At 40.6% G+C, this 21,819-nt stretch overlaps 1 protein-coding gene across 1 annotated transcript in view; it reads right to left on the bottom strand.

The window, feature by feature from the left end:
• The window catches only part of prdm6 (PR domain containing 6), a 208,603-nt gene that overhangs the window by 56,218 nt on the left and 130,566 nt on the right, over nucleotides 1–21,819 (bottom strand). The window contains exon 4 of the mRNA XM_072584508.1: nucleotides 11,544–11,671. Within this exon, the coding sequence (XP_072440609.1) occupies nucleotides 11,544–11,671 (128 nt within the window). The remainder of the gene's footprint in view (nucleotides 1–11,543; nucleotides 11,672–21,819) is intronic.

Genomic DNA, 21,819 nt, shown 5'->3' with positions numbered 1-21,819 from the left:
ACTCCAGTTCACTATTTGCTCCTCTGTATGTCCATCTTGGACAATCAGTATCATTGTCTCAGATATTCTCCATGAGCAGTGAATGTATGCATCCTACATCCACAAATGCTTTTTCTGATACATATTGGCTTTTCGGCACATCTCCAATCCACTTACGGTATGCTTCTGCTCTACCATACTACACTGCCAGCAAAATAGATAGTGTAATGGACAGTGAAGAAGATAATCTCAGAGTACAAAGTGACCTTGATCAAATGAGCCAATGACTCGAGAATTGGCATTTGCAATTTCATTAAGATAAATGTGAGGTGTTGCATTTTGGTAAGGCAAACCAGGGCAGGACTTATGCAGTTCAAGGTATAGCCCTGGAGAGTGTTGCTGAACAATGAGACCTAGGGGTGCAGGTTCATAGTTCCTTGGAAATGGAGTCACCGGTAGACAGGGTGGTGAACAAGGCGTTTGGCACGCTTGCCTTCATTGGTCAAAACAACAATAGAAGTTTGGATATCATGGTGTGGCAGTATAGGAAATTGGTGACACCACTTTTAGAATATTAATTCAAATCTGGTCACCCTGTTATAAGCTTGAGAGGATGCAGAAAAGATTTACAAGGATTTTGCCGGAAGGTTTGAACCAAAGGAAGAGGCTGAATAGGCTGGGACTTATTTCTTTTATAAACTCACGAGCGGCATGGATAGGGTGAACAGCCAAGGTAATTTTTGTGAGGTGACAGAGTCCAAAACTAGAGGGCATAGGTTTAAGGTGAGAGGAGGAAAGATTTAAAAAGGGCCAGTCAGGTAATTTTTCACAATTATGTAAAACACTGCCACAGAATGTGGTGGAGATGGGTACAATTACAACATTTAAAAGGCATCTGGATGGACTTAGAGGGATACAGGCCAAATTCTGGCAAATGGGACTAAGTCAGATTGGGCTGCCTGGTCACCGCAGACAAGTTGGATCGAATGGTCTGTTTCTGTGCTGTATGATTCTATGGCTTTGAGTATAGGGGTTGGGAATTCAGATTGAGGTTGTACAGGATGTTGGTGAGGCTTCTTCTAGAACACTGTGTCTAGTTCTGGTCACCCTATTATCAGAAGGATATCATCAAGCTGGAGAGGGTTCAGAAGAGATTTACCAGGATGTTGCCAGGAATGGAAGGTTTAAGTTTTAGGGAGAAACTGATAGACTGATATTTTTCTCATTGGAGCATAGGAGGTTGCGGGATGACCTTCTGGAGGTTTATAAAATTATGAGGGATATAAATAAGGTGAATGACAGGTATCTTTTGCCTTTGCTGGGGGATTTCAGGATTAAGCGGCATATTTTTAAGGTGAGAGGAGAAAGATTTATTTGGGATGAGGGGCAACATTTTTACACAGAGTGTTTAATGTGTAGAATGAACTTTCAGACAAAGTAGGGGAAGTGGGTATAGTTACAATGTTTAAAATTCATTTAGATAAGCTTGTGAAGGTTTGTAGCTCAGGTTGAGGTTTAGGGTGTAGGTTTGCTCGCTAAGCTGTAGGTTTGATATCCAGATGTTTCATTACCTGGCTAGGTAACATCATCAGTGGCGACCTCCAAGTGAAGCGAAGCTGTTGTCTCCTGCTTTCTATTTATATCTTTCTCCTGGATGGGGTTCCTGGGGTTTGTGGTGATGTCATTTCCTGTTCTCAGGAACCCCATCCAGGAGAAAGATATAAATAGAAAGCAGGAGACAACAGCTTCGCTTCACTTGGAGGTCACCACTGATGATGTTACCTAGCCAGGTAATGAAACATCTGGATATCAAACCTACAGCTCAGCGAGCAAACCTACACCCTAAATTTAGATAAGTACATGAACAAGAAATGTTTGAAGGGATATGGTCAAGTGCAGGACGGTCGGTCCAGTTTAGTTTTGAATTATGGTTGGCATGAACTGGTTGGACCAAAGGGTTTGTTTTTGTGCTCTATGACTCTGACTCTATGACTTAGGAATGCATCAGCACCAATTATTTCAATGCAAGGTCACTTTTTGCTCAGTGACAGGCAGCCAATGCATGGACTGGCCCAAGCTGCATTTTTAGGGCTGTTCATTCACTCACTCATATTCCTCCATGATCTCTCGATTTCTAAATGCAACAAATAGTAAGTGACCTCGATCACACCAGGAATGGGCAGAGTCAATGTCTGCTTGCTGGTCAACAACACTGGCTCCACTGCATGCACTTGCACAGTAAAGATTTTTGTAATTTGCAATTATAACATTGTGCATGGGAAATGCATGTAGCATGCAACTTCTGGGGAACAAATGCTGGTCACAAGCAATTTTGACCACATCAATATGGGTAGGGGAAGCAAGGGCACCGTGTTATTATTGCTAGACTGTTCTGGCAGATGATGGAAGTGGAATTCAATGGTAATCTGGAAATAAGACTTTAATGATGAATATAAAATCATTACTGATTGTTAGGAAAACCCATCTGGTTCACTAATATCCTTTAGGGAAGGAAATCAGCCATCCTTATCTGGTCTGGCCAACTTGGGTCTCCTGACCCACAGCAATGTAGGTGACTCTTAAGTGCCCTCTGGGCAGCTAGGGATGGGCAATGAATGCTGATTCAGCCAGTGACACTCACGTCTCACAAATAACTTAACAAAAGTCCTTCCAGGTTATTGATCGATGTCTTTGTGAACTAATCACAAAAAGAGACTCCTTTAGACTACAATGTATAAAGCTAATGCAAAATTGCATTGGCTGTTCAGAGATGGAACTGATTCCCTCTCAACTTGAACTGCAGCTGTGCCATATATCTGTCATGAGAAGTGTTAGTTTGTGCTGCTTTGGGAACAGCGAAGACCATATCCCAGGTTGCCAGGGCTTGACCAGATAAATGGTTGGGATATGAAAGATGGAAAGATGGAATATCCAGGTGGTGGTAAGTACTTCTACCTGGGAAGAGTAGGAGAGTTAGGCTGGCATTGGATGAGAGGGGTGTAATAGTCATGGTATATGGTGAATGAATTGAATTTGGAATGATCATGTGACAAAGTTTGCTTGGCCTCGCAAAGAGAAACTTTCCTTGAAAATTGAAAATGACTGCCGATTTTGGTAGGATTTGATCATTTGTTGTTGATATAAATGTAATCAAAACTGACTAATGCCCTGACTGTGCTTGTTGACAAAGCAGAAGCTTGTGAAATAATCCCTCAGAAATCTGTTAACATCAAGACTACTACAAGCAAATCTTTGCTCAACCATTTCCACTGAAGCAAGACCATTACGTTTAACATCATGGGATCAATTTTGTGAACCTCTGCTGTACTTAAGCATGGGTCAGAAATACAGTTCCATGACTATAGCTCAATTACATAACCTCTGATCTCCACAAAGGTTCTGTGTTTGATGGCAGGACTTAGAAGAATTATACCTCATGGATTACTGATCCTAAATAGTAGATTCATCTAATAACATAAACTCATCTCTAAAAATATGTCTGTGTTCTTTGACAGAATAAATCCCTGTGCACAACCTTTGACCATTAAGTGAAGATGGTAGGTAAGGGGTAATGTACAAAACCTACTGAAGCAATCACTCACAATATGTTTTGTTTTCCACACTAAAAATTTACTCCCACAGTGGAGCAGGTGAAACACCGTCCAAGGATCACTTGTGCAAAGTAAATCCTTCTGTCATAGAATAAAAGAATAGAGAAAAATTCCAGGCAGCTATGTTTTCCACAATGTTTTTCAGAGCATCATTATCCCTTTGTGGGGTTTTAGTGAATAATCTTTTCGACTTCTTGATTTTCTACTGGTGGAAGTGTTTCACCACTTTGATATTATTAAGAGTTCATGAAGCTTTACCAATCTCAAACCATCTCTGTTCATAGAATCATTGGTCAGAATTTTTTAGATGTCTAACCAGAAATCTTGACATCAAAATCTAAAGCAGGAAACTGGTGAATTCAGCTTACCACTTGTTCCAAAGGACTTCCATGTTGGACTCTGGGCAGCAACATCTCAGGACATACACCCCACATCCAGAGACATTGGTATCAAATATATGCCAGCCTCTAAGAACTCTTATGCAATAACTACAATGTACTTTAAGGATGTCTGCAATTCAATGCTGCACCTTGAACCACACCAACAAGTACTGTATTGCTGTAGCAAGGACACTGTGCGCTCATTGCCATGCACTCAGCACATGGACTGGACCAGGATGTATCACTGGATTCTCAATTACTGTCATCATGCTCACTTGCTTTGAGCATACCTGCAGATACAAAGCAGGAAGCTTGTCATGTTTGTCAGCAAGCCTCAGTCATCATGTGGAATAGCCTTCACTAAGAGTTTTCTAGCATATTAGAGTCATGAGATGTTAAGCACGGAAATAGACCCTTCAGTTCAATTCATCCATGCCGACCAGATAACTTGAATTAGTCTTCTCCCATTTGCCAACATTTGGCCCCATCCGTCTAAACCCTTCCTACTCATGTACACAGCCAAGTACATTTTAAATGTTGTAATTGTACCAGCCTCCACCATTTCTTCTGGTAGCTCATTCCATACACACACCATCCTCTGTGTGAGGTTCTTTTAAATATTTCTCCTCTCACCTTAAATCTATGCCCTCCAGTTTTGGAGTCTCCCCATCCCAGGAAAAAGATCTTTAAGATTCACTCTATCCATGCCCCTCATGATTTTATAAATCTCTATTAGGTCACCCTCAGCTTCTGACACTCCAGGGAAAATAGCCTATAGCTCTCCCTATAGCTCAAACCTTTTAATCCCAGCAAAATCTTTGTAAATTATTTTCTGCATCCTTTCACGTTTCACAACAGCTTTCCTATAACTGGTGACTAGAATTGCATGCTGTACTCCAAAAGTGGCCTAATCAATGTCCTGCACAGCCTCAACATGATCTGCCAACTCCTATACACAATGCATTGATCAATAAAGGCAAGTGTACCAGATGCCTTCTTTATTATCTTGTCTACCTGTGAGTTCACTTCCAAGGAACTATGAATCTCCACTCTGGGGTCTCTCTGTTCAGCAACATTCCCCAGAACCTTACCATTACGTGTCCTGATTTGCCTTTCCAAAATGCAATACATCACATTTATCTAAATTAAACTCCATCTACTCACTCCTCAGCCCATTGGCTCATCTGATCAAGGTCTCATTGTACTCTGAGCTAAACCTCTTTGCTATCCAGTATACCTCCAATTTTGGTGTCATCTGCAAACTTACTAACCTACCTCTCATGTTCACATCTAAATCATTTATATAAATGACAAAAAGCAGTGGACCCAGCATGGATCCTTGCAGCACACCGCTAGTTTCCAGTCCGAAAAACAACACTCTACCACCATTCTCTGTCTCCTTCCTTCAAGCCAAGTTTGTATCCAAATGCTAAATCCCCCAGTATTCTACATAATATAACCTTACTAACCAGTCTACCCTGTGGAACCTTGTTGAACGCCTTCCTGAAGTCCAAACAGACAATCAATCTTTTTTGTCACTACTTCAAAAAACTAAATCAAGTTAGTGAATCATGATTTCCCATGCACAAAGCCATGTTGATTATCCCTAATCAATCCCTGCCTTCCAAATATCCTGTCTCTCAGAATCCTCTCCAACAACTTGCCCACCATTGATGTCAGGCTCACCAGTCTTTAATTTCCTAGCTTTTCCTTACCAAATTTCTTAAATAAAGGCAGCACATTAACCAACCTCCATTCTCTCAGAAACTCACCCATGGCTATTGATGACAGAAATATCTCAGCAAGGGGCTCAACAATCACTTACCTAGCTTCCCACGAAGTTGTGGGGTACACCTGATCAGGCCTCAGATTTATCTACGTTTATGCATTGTAAGACGTCCAGCATCTCCTCCTCTGCAATATGGACACTTTTCAACATATCACTATTTATTTCACCAAGTTCTCTAGCTTCCATCTAGACAAGGGCAGCCTCTGACACCAGTCCAGGGGCTTAGACATGACCAGTCAGCCATTTGAGGTGGTCAAAGGCAGGATGCTTCCCACATAAGGGGTGAGGAGTTAAACTAAGGAAGCCTTCCATCCGTCATGCATTTTTGTACACTATTAAGGGTTGTTCTTCTCCTGAAATAATAGTAGGGCAAATATTACAGGAGATGAAGTGGGTGGTACAGCTGTTACCTTCTGTGCACGTTAGAAGATGTCACAAGATAAGTGAGTAAGCAATGCGGAGTTAATGCTGCCAGGGATTTGGGTGGGTGACAGTGATGGAGAGAAGATGTTGCAGGCATTAATGACAGTGGTTGAGCATGAGCCATAGTGGGAGGTAGCAGAGATTGAGTGAGTATGAGATATTGGACAGAAGCTGGTGATACTTGCATAGCACGGTGGAGACAGTCATTGACTCTCTTCCTACATTGCTATGCATTCCTCCAGACAGCTGAAATTGCTTTAACCAGGCTGCCACGGACTGGAGCCATAGTCTCTGTTGCTAGTCTGACGGAAAGCCAAAGTCCCACCTACGTACTTCCAGGTTCCTATCCACAAAACACGATGTCAAATTTCTCCTGTCTGTCTGGGGAAAATGTCAGGAACCATATAGGGCACTTTTGACTGACAGAGCTTGTCTAAGTGCACTATGGACTTCTATAGATTGCACGAGCGCAAGGGATGCCACTTCATTCCAGAATACTCTGGAAGTAAGATAAAGGTAACTTGGTGGTCAGTTAGTTCAGTTGGCTGGACAGCTACTCTCTGATACAGAGTGACACCAACAGTGGGGGTTCAATTCCCAGATGAGCTTAGGTTACCATGAAGTGCTTTCTTTCTCCAACTTTCCCATTGTCTGAGGTGTGGTGACCCTCAAGTTAAACCACCACCAGTCATTTCTCTCTCTCCAAGAGAGCATGCTCCACTAGGACTATAAATTTTATTCTGGCAGCAGTGTGTTATTCTGGGAATGGCGTGTGATAAGGTAGGACTAAAATCTGATGTGAGGAATGTCACAGAGTGGGTGAGGTAGTTAATGGGGTGAGTTTGGAATTCTCTACCAGAAACATTGGTGGAATCAAGTCTCGCAATAGACTTTAAAAGGAAAGAGGATAAATATTTGAAAAATAAAAATTTAGAAGGGATAAAAAGGAAAGCTCAGGTGAATGGAAATAACGATTTCAGAACCAACTCAAGCTGACAGGCTGAAAGGCTTCATTTTGTAGTTAACAGAAGGTGGGGGGAGAAACCGTGCTAAGTCTCAAGATGAAAAACCTCAAGATGAAAAAGTTTTATACAACCCACACTTAGCCATAAAAAAATTAGATTCGGGTAACAACTAGAAAACACCCAACAAAATGGGACTCTGAATCTAACTTCGTCATGGGCATCTTAATGAATAATTTTCTCAAATATACAAGTGTCTTCATTTTGGACAGGGAGGAAATGGTTACCGAATGTAGAAGGAGAGACTAGGTTCTTGAGCAGTGACATTGGGGGTGAGGAGGTATTGGAAGTTTTGGCAGGTTTAAAAGTAGACAAGTCTCCAGGTCCAGATGAGCTGTATCCCAGAATGCTATGGAAGACGAGGGAGGAAATTGTAGGAGCTCAGACCAAAGCTTTTAATTCCTCTCTGGTCACAGGGGACTTGCCAGAGGAGTGGAAGAGAGCTAATTTGATTCCATTTTTCAAGCAGGTTGGCAGATACAAACCAAGGAATTACAGACCTTGGTCTCACATCAGTGGAGAAAGTTTTGAAGAGGAAAATCAATCGCCACTTCAACAGGTAATATTTGATCAGGGAGAGTCAGCGTGGCTTTGTCAAAGGGAGGTCATGCCTAACAAATTTGAATCTTTCAAAGAGGTGACCAGGTGTATAGGTGAGGGTAGTGCAGTTGATATAGTTTATACGGATTTCAGCAAAACCTTTGACAAGGTTTCACATGGCAGACTGATAAAGAGGGTAAAAGCACATGGGATCCAGGGTAACTTGGTCAGTTGGATTCAAAATTGGTTTAATGATAGGAGACAAAGGGTGTTGGTAGAAGGCTGTTTGAATGACTGGAGGCCAGTGTCCAATGTTGTACGACAGCAATTAGTGATGGGTCCCTTTTTGTTAATGATATAAATAAATGATGTGGATGAGAATGTGGGGAGATAATAAGTAAATTGGCAGATGTCACGAAGATTGGCCAGGTTACTGAGTGAGAAGAAGGTTTTGAGTTACAAGAGGATATAGATGGTTTGGTGAGATGGCAGGTCAGAGGCAGGTGGAATTTAACCCTGATAACTGTATTGATTCCCCAGCTTAATGGTAATGGTAAAATGGGGCATACAATTGCCGATTGTGTTGGAGTATGATTCTTCTGGTCCACAGCACTGTATGGATGCCCAATCTGGAGTTGCTGGATCTGTTTGAAGTCCATCGCATTTAGCACAGTGATAGTGCCATACAACACAATGGAGAAGATAAGGACTGTGCAGTGGTTGCTCTTATTGATACTGTCATGGATGGATTCATCTGTGCCAGGCAAATGGGTAAGGATGAGGTCAATTACATTTTTCCCTTTTGTTGGTTGTCTCACCACCTGCCACAGACTCAGGCTAGCCACTATTTCCTTTAGGACCCAACCAGCTTGATCAGTCGTGTTGTTGCCAAGCCACTCTTGGTGATGGATGTTGAAATTCCCCACCCGGAGTACATTTTGCTACCCTTGCGCAAATCGTGTTCAACATGGAAGGATACTGATTCATCAGCTGAGGGAGGATGGTACATGGCAATCAGTAGGAGGTTTCTTTGCCGCTAGTTGACATCATGAGGGTTGGAGTCAATGTTGAAGACTTCTGAGGCAACTCTATACCACTGTGCCACCATCTCTGCTGGGGGGCTGAGGGGGTGGGGGCATTGGTGGTAGTGTCTGGGATATTGATTTAGTAAGTGTGACTATGCCAGGCCTGATTAATCTGTGAGATAGCTGTCTCAATTTTGGCACTAGCTCCCAGCTGTCAGTAAGGAGGACTTTGGAGGGTTAACAGGGCTGTTTTGGCTGTTGTCATTTTCGATGACTAGGTTGACATTTGTCATTTCTTTGATGTGGCTTTGTAGTCATTAGTGCAACTGAGTGGCTTGCTAAACCATTTCAGAGGGCAGTTGAGAGTCAACCACATTGCTGTGGGTGTGGAGTCACATTTAGGCCAGACCAGGTAAGGATGGCAGATTTCTTTCCCTGAAGTACATTGCTGAACCAGACAGTTTTTTTCCTGATAATCAGCAGTGGTTTCATAGTCATCATTAGACTCGTAATTGCAGATACACCTTGGATTAAAATTCTACCACCTGCCTTGGTGGATTGGAACCCAGATCCCCAGATCATTAATTGAGTTCCTGGATTAATATTTGAGCGATAATACCAGTAAGCCATCACCTTCCTTTTATTGTAACTCTGATACTTTTACTTTTTTCCAAAATTTGTCACTCTTATTTTTCATCCCTTTTTTGCTGTTTGTATATGCTTTTCCCTTTAGAATCAATTTTGTCATCACCTCTTCAAGACTAACAATTCACATTCATTTTCCGATAACTCTGCAAGTCATTGATCTTATTAGCAAGGTGGTCCTAAATAACCAGCCAAGAAAGACTGACATTGCTCAATATTTAAATGCTACACAGTTTTAACTGGTTGACTGCCTAAATTTTTTTAGTATGGGTACAAGGGTTGTGCTTCAATGGGAGAGAAAATGCATTTAGTTAAAGAAAGAAACAGCTTGCATTTACAAACCACATTACCACGCTCTTAGAATACCCCAAAGCGCTTCTCAACTAATTCATTATTTTTGATGTATAGTAACTGATATTTTGCTGGTAAAAGTGGCAGCATATTTGCGAACAGCATGCTGCTATGAACAAATGATATAAATGCCAGTTAGTTCTCTATTATGCAGAGCACAAGCATTATTAAGTAACATGCATAAAATATTTTATTTGTTCTTGTTTATTTGGGCAACATTGGCAAGGCCACATTTATTGCTATCTACAAGACTAAAGACAAGTGCGTGATGAAATACGTGCATGGGTGTAGTCATAACAGCAATCAAAACAATTCACTATTATCCAGAACAGAAGAATTTGCCCTAAGAAGGAATGGCCTTGTCATTTAACCATAACAGTGATTGTTGTGCTGGTGTTCCCATGACTGTATTAGGTCAGGAACTCCAGGATTTTGACCCTTGGCGGTGAAGGAATGCTAATGTATGTTCAAGTAAGGATGATGTATGGAGTGTAATATTCCCATCATATTCCTAACGCTGAAAGTTGCTCTCGGACTTTATTGAATTGATCCAGTTTATCTTGTCGGTCATACACTGCAGCTGTACAGTATCAATGGTGCAGAGAATAGATATTATCCATAACAGAGGATCTGAACAGGCAAATTATTTAAAAATTACTTTCTTGAGACATAGGTATCAGTGGCTAACACATTACTTGTGCATTCAAAATTGTTCTGAGGAGAGGTAATGGGTGTTTTTCTACTAATACATTGCAGGAGTATTAGTACCTGCAAATCTTGAGGTACTAATACTCCCACAATGCTACTAAGTAGGAAATCTAAAGAGATTTACCCTCACTGTTTGAGGTGAAGTTGAAGGTGTTAATGCTTCTAATAGATCCTATTCAGTGGGAGGGGCAAGAAGGAAATAAGACACCACCAAAGTAATCTCAATGAATTACTGTAGTGGCATATAAACCATAAATGCTGCATGTTAGTGATAGGGAAGTTCAGAAATTTAGTACAGTAACACAGATACCTCTGAAGCAAATTCTTCTGTTCTGGATAATAGTGAATTGTTTTGATTGCTGTTATGCCTACACCCACGCATGTATTTCATCATGCACTTGTCTTTAATCTTATAGATAGTGAAAATACTTATATGGCTTAAAGGGATCCATTTATCATGGAATATATAGCCTCTGCCCGTTCTTTTGTTGATTGTGTTGATTTTACTGATCCAGTCAGCCTAATGGTCAATTGTGACTGCCAAATTGGTGACTTTGAGAATTGCAGCTATGCGGAAAGAGAAGACTGGAACTTTCTTGATTTATGATTTGGAGATGCTGGTGTTGGACTTGGGTGTACAAAGTAACAAATCATACAACACCAGTTTATAGTCCAACCACCTGATGAAGGAGCGGCACTCTGAAAGCTAGTGCTTCCAATTAAACCTGTTGGACTATAACCTGGTGTTGTGTGATTTGTAACTTTCTAGATTTAGACATCATGTTCTGGCACTTATGTGACATAAATGTTAGCTGCATTTGACCAACTCAAACCTGAATCCAGAGTAGCTTAATGTGAGGTGATTCATTATTGTAAATTTATTAATGGTACTTAGCTAACAATCTCAGTCCTGACCTGTGACAGAGGAAAGAACCTTGACAAAGCAGTGGATGTTAATGAAGTCAGCTGGGGGTAATGTACATTTTTGCCTTACTTTAGTTGCTTCTGCAGTCAAACTCAAAATTGTGCGAATTGTCACACTGATCAGTCAAAATGTAAATATCTCCTACCTGTACTGGACAACCGTCATGTTCTGTTCCCCACAATGTCTTGCACATCGGATATATCTCATCCAGTTAGACTTGTTGGGGTCACTGCCATCAACAAAGTGTTGTAGTGATCCTTCCTGATCATATATCTGAGGAAGATGTCAAAGGTCAAACAGTTATTGGGTCATCGGCATTCACTCTCTTTTTGCTTTGGTTATATTTCTGCTGAATGTCAAACATAGAAATTTATGGCCACGAGATTTGTCACTGGCTTGTGGCATTTTCATAAAACTTATAATCAATTAAAATAGACTAATGACACTAAAATAGGGAACACCATATTTGTTGATTTTAAGCTGAACTTTATAGCAGATTTCATTATTCTATTGTTGTCAACATGCTGAAATAATGACACTGAAATCCAAACAAAATAGGCACTAATTTGAACCATGTTTTCTTTTGGATGTTAGAGGGTAGTTTTAAGACCAATTGAAAATAAATGGATTTCTGCTCCATTTCAATTACTGGCTGATGTTTGCTTCAGTTTTGAATTGTTTCAGTAAACTAGCAAAATGTTGTTTTGTTTAAAGCAACCATCAACAATTCAAGCAGCATTTTGTAAATTTGTCTAAAAGGCAAACTTCAAATAAACAACTGTGTTTGTACTTACTATTTGAAAATAATTTAAACATAAGAAATCTAGCAACAGGTGACTCAATGTATTTTTTGTAATTATTACTAAACAACTTCATAGAGCTATTTAGTTGAGTATGCTGTGCAGTTTGATGCAGCTGGCAGACTCATATACTGTTGTGTTTGTTATGATCCCCGACGAGACACCAGATGTGACGACCTGGTTAGGGACCATAAATATTTTGTTTGTTTAGAGTAGATGAAATTTGAGATCCCAGGTACTTCCAAAGAAAATAAAGCCACAAGGTTCCACAATTTCGCACAAAGAAATTAAACTTTATCGTAACAACGTTGGACAAGTAAAATAACTTGTCATGCCTCACTCAGATAGTCCTGCTATTCCCAGATTCATTACAAAAACTGAAAATGTTTGAAAATGAAAAGTGTGCAAAGTCTCCAGTTTACCTGTCAATAGACTCATGTTAACAAAAAATATGGAGCAGGTTTCTGTATTTAACAAGAGCAACCATTGATTACAGATGGATAGTTTTTAACCTAAGGTAAATGCTTATGAACTGCCTATGTATAACTCTTCAGTTAAACGCTAACCGCCTTCTAAATGCCTATACATATATACAGACAGACCGACAGAGACAAAAAATGCTGGTGTTATGGATGGAGGGAAAAAAGTACTGGGGAAGAAGTTCAATAACACCAGCCCTTAAGCTTTAATTGAGTGTTTCTTTTGTTTCCCAAGTATTTCAGTTCTCAGATCTTTTCCTTCCGGTTTTCTATCTTCGCCACAGGTGGCACAGAGTAATTAATTCATGAATTATAATGTCTCTGACTTATTGGTTAAAAGCAACAACTTACAGCAACTGGAGGAAGAAAATAACCTGAAGGTATTTTTTAGAAGAGAGAGAGAGACGGACACACCATTTGTCCCTTATAGCAGTCTGCAGGCTTCTGCCTGTATCATTCAGATGTACAAACTGTTCATCTATCCAGGAGCCAATCAGGTAGACAGCATAGTGGTTCAGTAGTTACTACTGCTGCCTCAATAACAGGGACCCTGGTTCGATTCCACCATTTGATGACTGTGTGGAGTTTGCACATGCTCTCTGTGTCTGGGTGGGTATCCTCTGGGTGCTCCAGTTTCCTCCCATAGTCCAAAGATGTGCAGGTTAGGTCGCTTGGCCATGGGAAATGTGGGGTTCTTGGGATAGGTTGTGGGGGAGAGGCGGGGGGGGGGGGGGGGGTTGAGTCTGGGTGGGATGCTCTTCAGACAGTTGGTGTAGACTTGTTGGGCTGAATGGCCTGTTTCCACACTGTAAGGATTCTTCTGAATAGAAGATGATAGTTGTTATCAAGCTAATGGCCTTTTGTATCCACTACTGGTCACAACTCCACAAATCAACCTGTTTCTGACTCAATTTCATTTTATATACAGAGCCTCAGATTTGTGCTGTCTAAACATTTATTCCTGCTGCTTGAACAAGGCAGCAACATGAACACCACAATGGTTTCAGTAAATTTTGGATTAGACTGGATTGAGATTAGATTTAGGTTTTACTGTCATGTGTACTCAGGTACAGGGGTCCAGGAGTACAGTGAAAATTGTACAATGTCACCATTCCTGATGTCATCTTAGGTACAAAAACTTTTTAAAAAGAAATAAGTTAAAAAGTTAATGGATAGCAATTCCTTCCTCGGTCCTTTGTTGTAAAACAGTCCTTTTCCAATCCGGCCCAGAATCAAAAGTTACTAAAATAAACATATTGTCTTTATAATATGCATGTACTCTTATCATCCAGAATTAACATGATGCAAATAGGAGGTAAAGACAAACTATGGTTGAACACCCAAACAAGCACATCAAGTAGCACGTGTCATCAAGACAGATCCTACAGTTATCTCAGCAACCTACCAGATGAGAAGAACACTGTGCATTCCAAAGGGCTTTGTCTGAGCCCTAATTCTCTCCAACACAGAGTCAACAATGTTGTTCTGCCTTCTCAGCTCCTCAGGACCACTCCAATGCCCTGACTGCCTGAGGGCTAAAAATACCGACATCTCTATCCTGGAGCTTCTTTCCCCTGCTTCTCACGTTTCAGAGTGACCAGCAGCTTGAATGTAGCAATCGTCTACTTTGACTGCCATTCAACAACATGGAGTCACTTTCACTGACATTTGATTCCTGACTAAATCTGATGCTGACCCTTGAACTTCTGTTTAGGTCCTCTTAAACTGATCTGGGTTACATATTAAAACTTTTTGAGGGACACAATTTACATGCATTTGGAATGGCAAGGACTGATTAGAGATAGTCAGCGTGGCTTTATGCATGGGAAATCATGTCCCACTAACTTGATTGAGTTTTTTGAAGAGGTAACAAAGAAGATTGATGAAGGATGTTGTTTTATGGACTTCAGTAAAGCATTCAGGGGTGGCACAGTGGCTCAGTAGTTAGTACTGCAACCTCACAGCGCCAGGGACCCTGGTTCAATTCCAGCCTTGGGCGATTGTCTGCGTGGAGTTTGCACATTCTCCCCGCGTCTGCGTGGGTTTCCTCTGGGTGCTCTGGTTTCCTCCCACAGTCCAAAGATGTGCAGGTTGGGTGAAGTGGCCAAGCTAAATTGCCCATAGCGTTCAGGGATGTGTAGGTTGGTCACATTACTCAAGGGTAAATGTAGAGTCACAGGATAGGGGAATGGGTCTGGGTGGGTTACACTTCGGAGGGTTGGTGTGGACTTATTGGGCCAAAAGGCCTGTTTCCGTACTATAGGCATTCTGTGATTTGACAAGTTTCTGCATGGCAAACTGATTAGTAAGGTAAGATCACATGAGATCCGGGAGGAGCTCGCCAATTGGATACAAAAATTGGCTTGTAGTTAGGAGACAAAGAGTGGTGGTGGAAGGTTGCTTTTCTGACTGGAGGCCTGAGACCATGGTGTGCCAAAAGGATCAGTGTGGGTCCACTGCTTTTCATCATTTATAAAAAGGATTTAGATCTTATTATAGGAGGTATGGTTAGTAAGTTTGCAGATGACACCAAAATAGGACAATAGGTGTAATGGACAATAAGGAAGATTATCTCAGGGTACAACAGGACTGTGGTCAAATGGGCCAACATGCTGAGAAGTGGCAGATGGAGTTTAATTTAAATAAATGTCAAGTGTTGCGTTATGGTAAGGCAAACAAGAGCAGGACTTATACAGTTAATGATAGGACTGTGGGGAGTATTGGTGCAGGTGCACAACTTTTTGAAAGTGGAGTGGCAGGTAGACAGAGGGATGAAGAAGGTGTTTGGTAAGCTTGCTTTCATTGGTCATAATATCAGGTATGGGAGTTGGAATGAGATATTGAAGCTGTACAATTCATTGGTGAGGTCACTTTTGGAATATGTGTAACTGTTCTATAGGAATCCTGGCCACCCTTCTATAGAAAGGATGTTATCAAATTTCAGATGGTGTAAAAAGATTAACAAGAATTTTGCAGGGACTGGAGGGTTTGAGCTACAGGGAGAGGCTGAATAGGCTGGGTTTTATTTTCCCTGTGCATTAAAGGCTGAGGGGTGACCTTATAGAGGTTTATAAAATCATGAGGGGCATGGATAGGGTGAATAGCTAGTCTTTTTCCCAGGGTGGGGAGTCCAGAACTAGAGGCTTAAGGTGAGAGGGGAAAGATTTGAAAAGGACCTGAGGGGCAACTTTATCACACAGAGAGTAGTGTGTGTATGGAATGAGCTGCCAGCGGAAGTGGTGGAGGTGGGTACAATTACAACATTTGTTCGGCACCTGGATGGATATATGAATCGGAAGGGTTTGGAGGCATATGGGCCAAATGCCGGCAAATGGAACTAGGTCAGATTGGAATGTCTGGTCAGCATGGATGAGTTGGATCAAAGGGTCTGTTTCCATGCTGTATGATTCTATGACTCTCCATGGTGGCCTATGAATACTGGAGAGAAAATGTTGACACTTACCCTTGCATAATGCAGACATTAACAACCTTCTTTCCATACCGCCAGGACATTACTTTTGACCATGGAGACTGCACTGACCTGAGCTGCTATTTCTGTCCAAGCGAGCTGTATCTAATTGGATGGCCTCCTCTGGTTGTCTGCTTTGTACTATTCTGTTCATCAGCAAATCTAGATCCTTGTCTGGGAAATGGAATGACAACTTCCATTTCTGAGCCACTTACTGGGTTAGCATGGTGGAGCAGCAAAGCGAGTTCTTGGCTTACAGCATCTGAAGTAGTACAAGCGTGTTTTGAATATGGCACCAACTGTTTGATTGTCACCAAGTCCCGGCAGCAATGAACACTTCCACAGCTCTTGCTGTATGATTTTATGAACTGGGCACCAAATAGGCTGGATACATGATCAATGAACTGAAGAGCAGAAAATTGCTTGAGAAAAGCCAGCATGGGTTATTGTGGACTGAGTGCTATGGATCTCCCCAAAACAAAAATTTCTCAAAATAAAAGGGAGAATTCAGTCAATAGATTTCTTTGTTTGGAAAGTTATGACTTAAGAAATATCAGCTCTCCTGGTCCAACAATTTCAATTATCTCTGTCATAATCAGCATCCAGTCAAAAGTGGGAAGCAGCAAGCTAATAGGCTGAACGTTTCTGCTGTAAAGATTCTATGTGAGATCGTCTGGGACAGTCTGAGTTCAGTGGCTCGTGAACATATGTTAACAACACAAAATTTTCAAACTCTATGAACAAGCAGATACTTCCCACAGAACATATAAAGCCAGAATCAAGGATACTCAATGAAGTGGATATAAATCCAGTCTCCACAATGAAGGATAGTGTCAAATTCACTGCCATCACTCCTCCTACCTTCAGATGATTTTTTTGATGTCTATCATATATTTACAGCAGTACCCTTTACAATTTCTAGTGCTTTGACAGAACGTATTAGGTCTTTTTTTTGAACAAAGCTGTCCCTTTTCTTTTATGTATTGAATTTAACATGCAACTTTATTGAAATCAGAAATCTTGGCTCCAGACATTTGGCTTCAATACAAAATTTATATGATTATCCGAAAGAAAAGCATACTTGGTTTCACTATTTGTCATTTTATTGAGGATGCTTTGTTTTGACCAAAGCAAACATTGATCTCTTTGCTGACTTCATCCTCTGCATCTCTCCATCTGAAAGATGCAGTGATTGTGTTACTTCTGGCAAATTTAGACATGATCAGATAGTGGGCAGACAAATCATGAAGTCACTTCAGTGTTGAAAGGTCTGAGTCAATAACCCCTGTCAAGATAGATGTTACCTGCCTACATTACTCTTCGAAGGCTGTAAACATTTCAGTTAAGGGCATATCAGGGATTGGTAAGGGTTTAGTGGGTGGAGTAAACTCAAACTTTATTAAATGGCTTTCTGCGATGAAGTGTTTTGTTCATTACAGTAAAGGGTATCATTGATGAAGTATGGAACATTTTAGGCCGACTGTGTCAGGAACAGTCGCTTCCATTTTGCCTCTGCCCTTCTGTCAGCAGTACAACTACAACTCCCATTTGGCATATCTCTATTTCCAAAGTAAGCCGTTCTGTGATTTCATGAAAGGGATTGCAAACTAAGATAAAGATGAACATAGTGTTGTACTCATGTCCTTTGCCAGTTGGATTGAAACTACTTAAAATCATTTCATAATTAAGTCAATTAAGAAGGCAAATGGAATATTATCCTTCATTGCTAGAGGGATTGAGTTTTAAAGCAGGGAGATTATGCTGCAACCGTATAGGGTGCTGGTAAGGTGACACCTGGATTACTGTGTACAATTTTGGTCTCCTTATGTAAAAAAGGATGTACTAGCACTGGAAGGGATGTACAGGCGGTTCACCAGATTGATTCCGGAAATAAGAGGGTTGACTTATCAGGAGAGATTGATTAGACTGGGACAACTCTCATTGGAATTTAGAATGAGAGGGGAATTTATATAGAAAGATATAAAATTATGAAGGGAATAGATAAGATAGAAGCAGGGAGTTTGTTTCCACTGGCAGATGAAAGTAGAACGAGGGGACATAGCCTCAAAATAAGGGGGAGCAGATTTAGGACTGAGTTGAGGAGGAACTTCTTCACCAAAAGGGTTATGAATCTGTGGAACTCCTTGCCCCGTGAAGCAGTTGAGGTTACCTCATTGAATGTTCTTAAGGCAAAGATGGATAGATTTTCGAACAGTAAAGGAATGAAGGAATGAGTGAGTGGGCAGTCACTGGAACAGAATCCACAAAAAGATTAGCCATGATCTTATTGAATGGTGGACCTGACTCAATGGGCCAGAGGGCCTACTCCTGACCCTATTTGTTGTGTTCTTATGTTCTGTTACATGACCTTTATATACAACAGTTTATTTGTCAAGGCTGTAACTGAGTCCTGAGGTGTAAGTAGTACCAATCCAAGTGAACTATGATTTCCTTAATTTGTGTTTGAATAAATCATGAACTTAAAAAATGTATGTGCACAAATTATATGTAAATGAGTTTGACTGTATCATTACCAATTTCTGACATTTAGACATTTTAATCAGATCGACACTGGTTCAAAAAAGAGTGCAAGAGGACATGCCAGGAGCAGCATCAGGTACATCTAGAATTGAGGTGAATCTACAAAACAGGACTAACTGTGTGCCATACAGCATAAACAGCAATTGATAGAGCTAAGTGATTCCGCAACCAACGAATCAGACTTAAGCTTTGAGGTCTTGCCACATCCAATCATGAATGGTGGTGGAAAATGAAACAGCTCACTGGAAAAGGAGACTCCACAAATGTCCCATCATCAATGATGGAGCAGCCCAGCACATCAATGTAAATTCAATCGGACCAATTATCACCCCATTGGTCTACTGTCAATCATCAGTAAAGAGATGTATGGGGTCAAGAAAAAGTTCTAATGAGCAGCACATAGCAATAGAGACTCAGTTTGGTTCCTCTAGGGCCACCCAGTTATTGACCTTGTTACATTCTCCTTCCAAACATGGACAAAAGGGATGAATCCCAGAGAGGAAATGAGAGTGACAGCCCTTGACATTAAGGTCACATTTGTGCAGATGTAGCATCAAGGACCCCTTGCAAAACTAGAATCAATAGGAATCAGGGGACAAACTCTCCACTTGTAAGAGTCTAGCCTGGCATAAAGGAGATGGTTGTGGTTGTTGAAGGTCAATCATCTCAGCTTCAGGACATCCCTGCAAAGGTTCCTCGGCCCAACCATCGTCAGCTGCCCATCAGAAGGTGGGAATGTCTACTGATGATTGTACAATATTCAGTATCATTCACGACTCCTCAGGTACTGAAGCAGGTCATGACCAAATACAGCAAGACCTGGACAATATCCAGGTTTATGTTGAAAAGAGGTAAGTAACACAAATGCCAGGTTATTACCATCTCCTATAAGAGAGAATCTAACCCTTTGAATCTCACATTATCCAACTCCTGGGGATTACCGATGATTACAAACTAAATTGGGCTTGCCATGTATGTAGTGGCAACAAGTGAAGGTCAGAGGCTAGAAATCCTGCAGTGAGTGAGTCACCACCTACAGGCACAAGTCAGGCGTATGATGGAATACTCCCCACTTGTCTGGATGAGTGCAGCTCTGCCAATACTCAAGAGGCTTGACACCATCCAGGACAAAACAACCTGCTTGACTGGCACCGCATCCACAAACATCTATACCCTCCATTATTGATGCTCATAGGAGCAGTGTGTCCTATCTACAAGATATACTCGAGAAATTCACTAAGGCTGTTCAAACAGCACCTTCCAAACCTACAGTCATATCTAAAAGGATAAGAGCAGTAGATACATCAGAACACCACCACCCTCGAGTTCTCCTCTGAGTCAATCACCAACCTGACTTGGAACTATATCATCGTTCCTTCACTGGCGCTGGATCAAAATCCTGGAATTCCCTCCATAATGGATTGTGAGGCTACATACAGCACCTGGACTGCAGAGGTTCAAGAAGGCAGCTCACCACAATCTTCTCAAGGGCCGGTAGGGGGATGGGCAATAAATGCAAGCCCAGAAAGTATCATAGACATTGTTGAAGAACTTGCATTCTTTTATTAATTTCATGGAATTGAAGAAACATTTAGGGACTAAATTATTTCCAAAAGTGTACTGGATCAAATGGCTGTAGAAAATTCCTTTGTGTACAATCTTAATCCTTTAATTAAGCCACACTCACTTCCTATGAATGAATAAAAAGAAAATTAACTGAGTGAATGATATCTCTGTCACTTTGCAGATTCAATTTTTTTAATAAAAGCATTACACAGTATAAGATGTCACTATGAATGTGGCTGATGTTGATTATTGTTGGTAATGGATCCCAATTTTGCTGCTGTGAATAATCAAGCCATTTGGAAGTGAATGATTAAGATTCATTTCTTGTCAGTCAGAATTTTTTTGAGCATTATATACAGGTTATCTCTCTCATTCAGCAGCTACTGAGGAAAAGCATTTCACTGAGACTGTCACAATTAGTGCTTTAAAAAAGAATGGAGAGTAAGTGAAGATTAGTTTATAATGTTACATGTAAGGGAAAAGATTTGTTTTAGAATATCGCTGTAAGTTATGTTATGTGAATAGGATAAGAAAAGTATGGTTAACTAATAAAGCATAACTTTAGGGCTGATAGCAGGAAGTCTTTCACACAGAGATCACTGAACTTTTCAGTCAAGTGATGAATTTTTAAAAAATCAGTTTCTGCAATGACAGGACTAAAGGGTGCTTCAGGATGGATGATCCAATATGGGATGAATAATCCACCTCAGATTGTTATCCTTTAAAGCAATCTTATGAAATGTAGCTGCAAATATATTTTAACACCAAAAGCTGGGATTCTCTCTTTGAATTTAAACAACTCAGGACATAGCCAAGAACCAAATCTGTAAGAATGAGGAATATAAACATGTAGTCCAGGCTGTTGCAAGTGTGAAGCCCTCAAATCCCTTGAAAGACCTTGTAATACATTACCAGGGAGCTTAATTTTAAATTAACTAGCCAATTGATTCTCTTAAGTGGCTTAATGATAACATTAAAATTGTACACAAAGGAATTTTCCACAACAATTCGATCCAATATGCTATTCGAAATAATTTAGTCCCTAAGTGTTTCTTCAATTCCATATAATTAATAAAAGAATGCAAATTCTTCAATGATGTCTATGATACTTTCTAATGTATTTCTCATTATTTCAAACACTTTATAAGAAATAATGATTTTCACTTTTCTTTAAGTCTTCATTAAAGTTGGTATAGTCTCTTGCTAAATCTTTTCACTACATTTTATAATGAATGTGACACCACTGCAAATAATTATTTTACACAGTTTCGTCAACCTGTGGTAACGCCAGATGTTTGTTGAGCCGGCAGCCTGTTGAGATTGCAACATGTCCACTAAAGTTGTTCCATTACTTGAAACATTTGTTCCTGATGATTAACAAAGGTGAAACTCTCTTGAAGATTTTGATATCTCTTCCAATAACTTATCCACCACTGACATAAGGCTCACCGATCTATAGTTCCCTGGCTTTTACTTACAACCTTTCTTAAACAATGACACTGCATTGGCCAAACTCCAATCTGTTGGCACCTCACCAGTGGCTATCTACGATCTAGATATCTCAGT

The sequence above is a fragment of the Chiloscyllium punctatum genome, chromosome 2 (assembly GCF_047496795.1).
Source record: "Chiloscyllium punctatum isolate Juve2018m chromosome 2, sChiPun1.3, whole genome shotgun sequence".
In the NCBI taxonomy this organism is placed as follows: Eukaryota; Metazoa; Chordata; class Chondrichthyes; order Orectolobiformes; family Hemiscylliidae; genus Chiloscyllium; species Chiloscyllium punctatum.
This window is presented reverse-complemented; position numbering and strand designations above follow the sequence as displayed.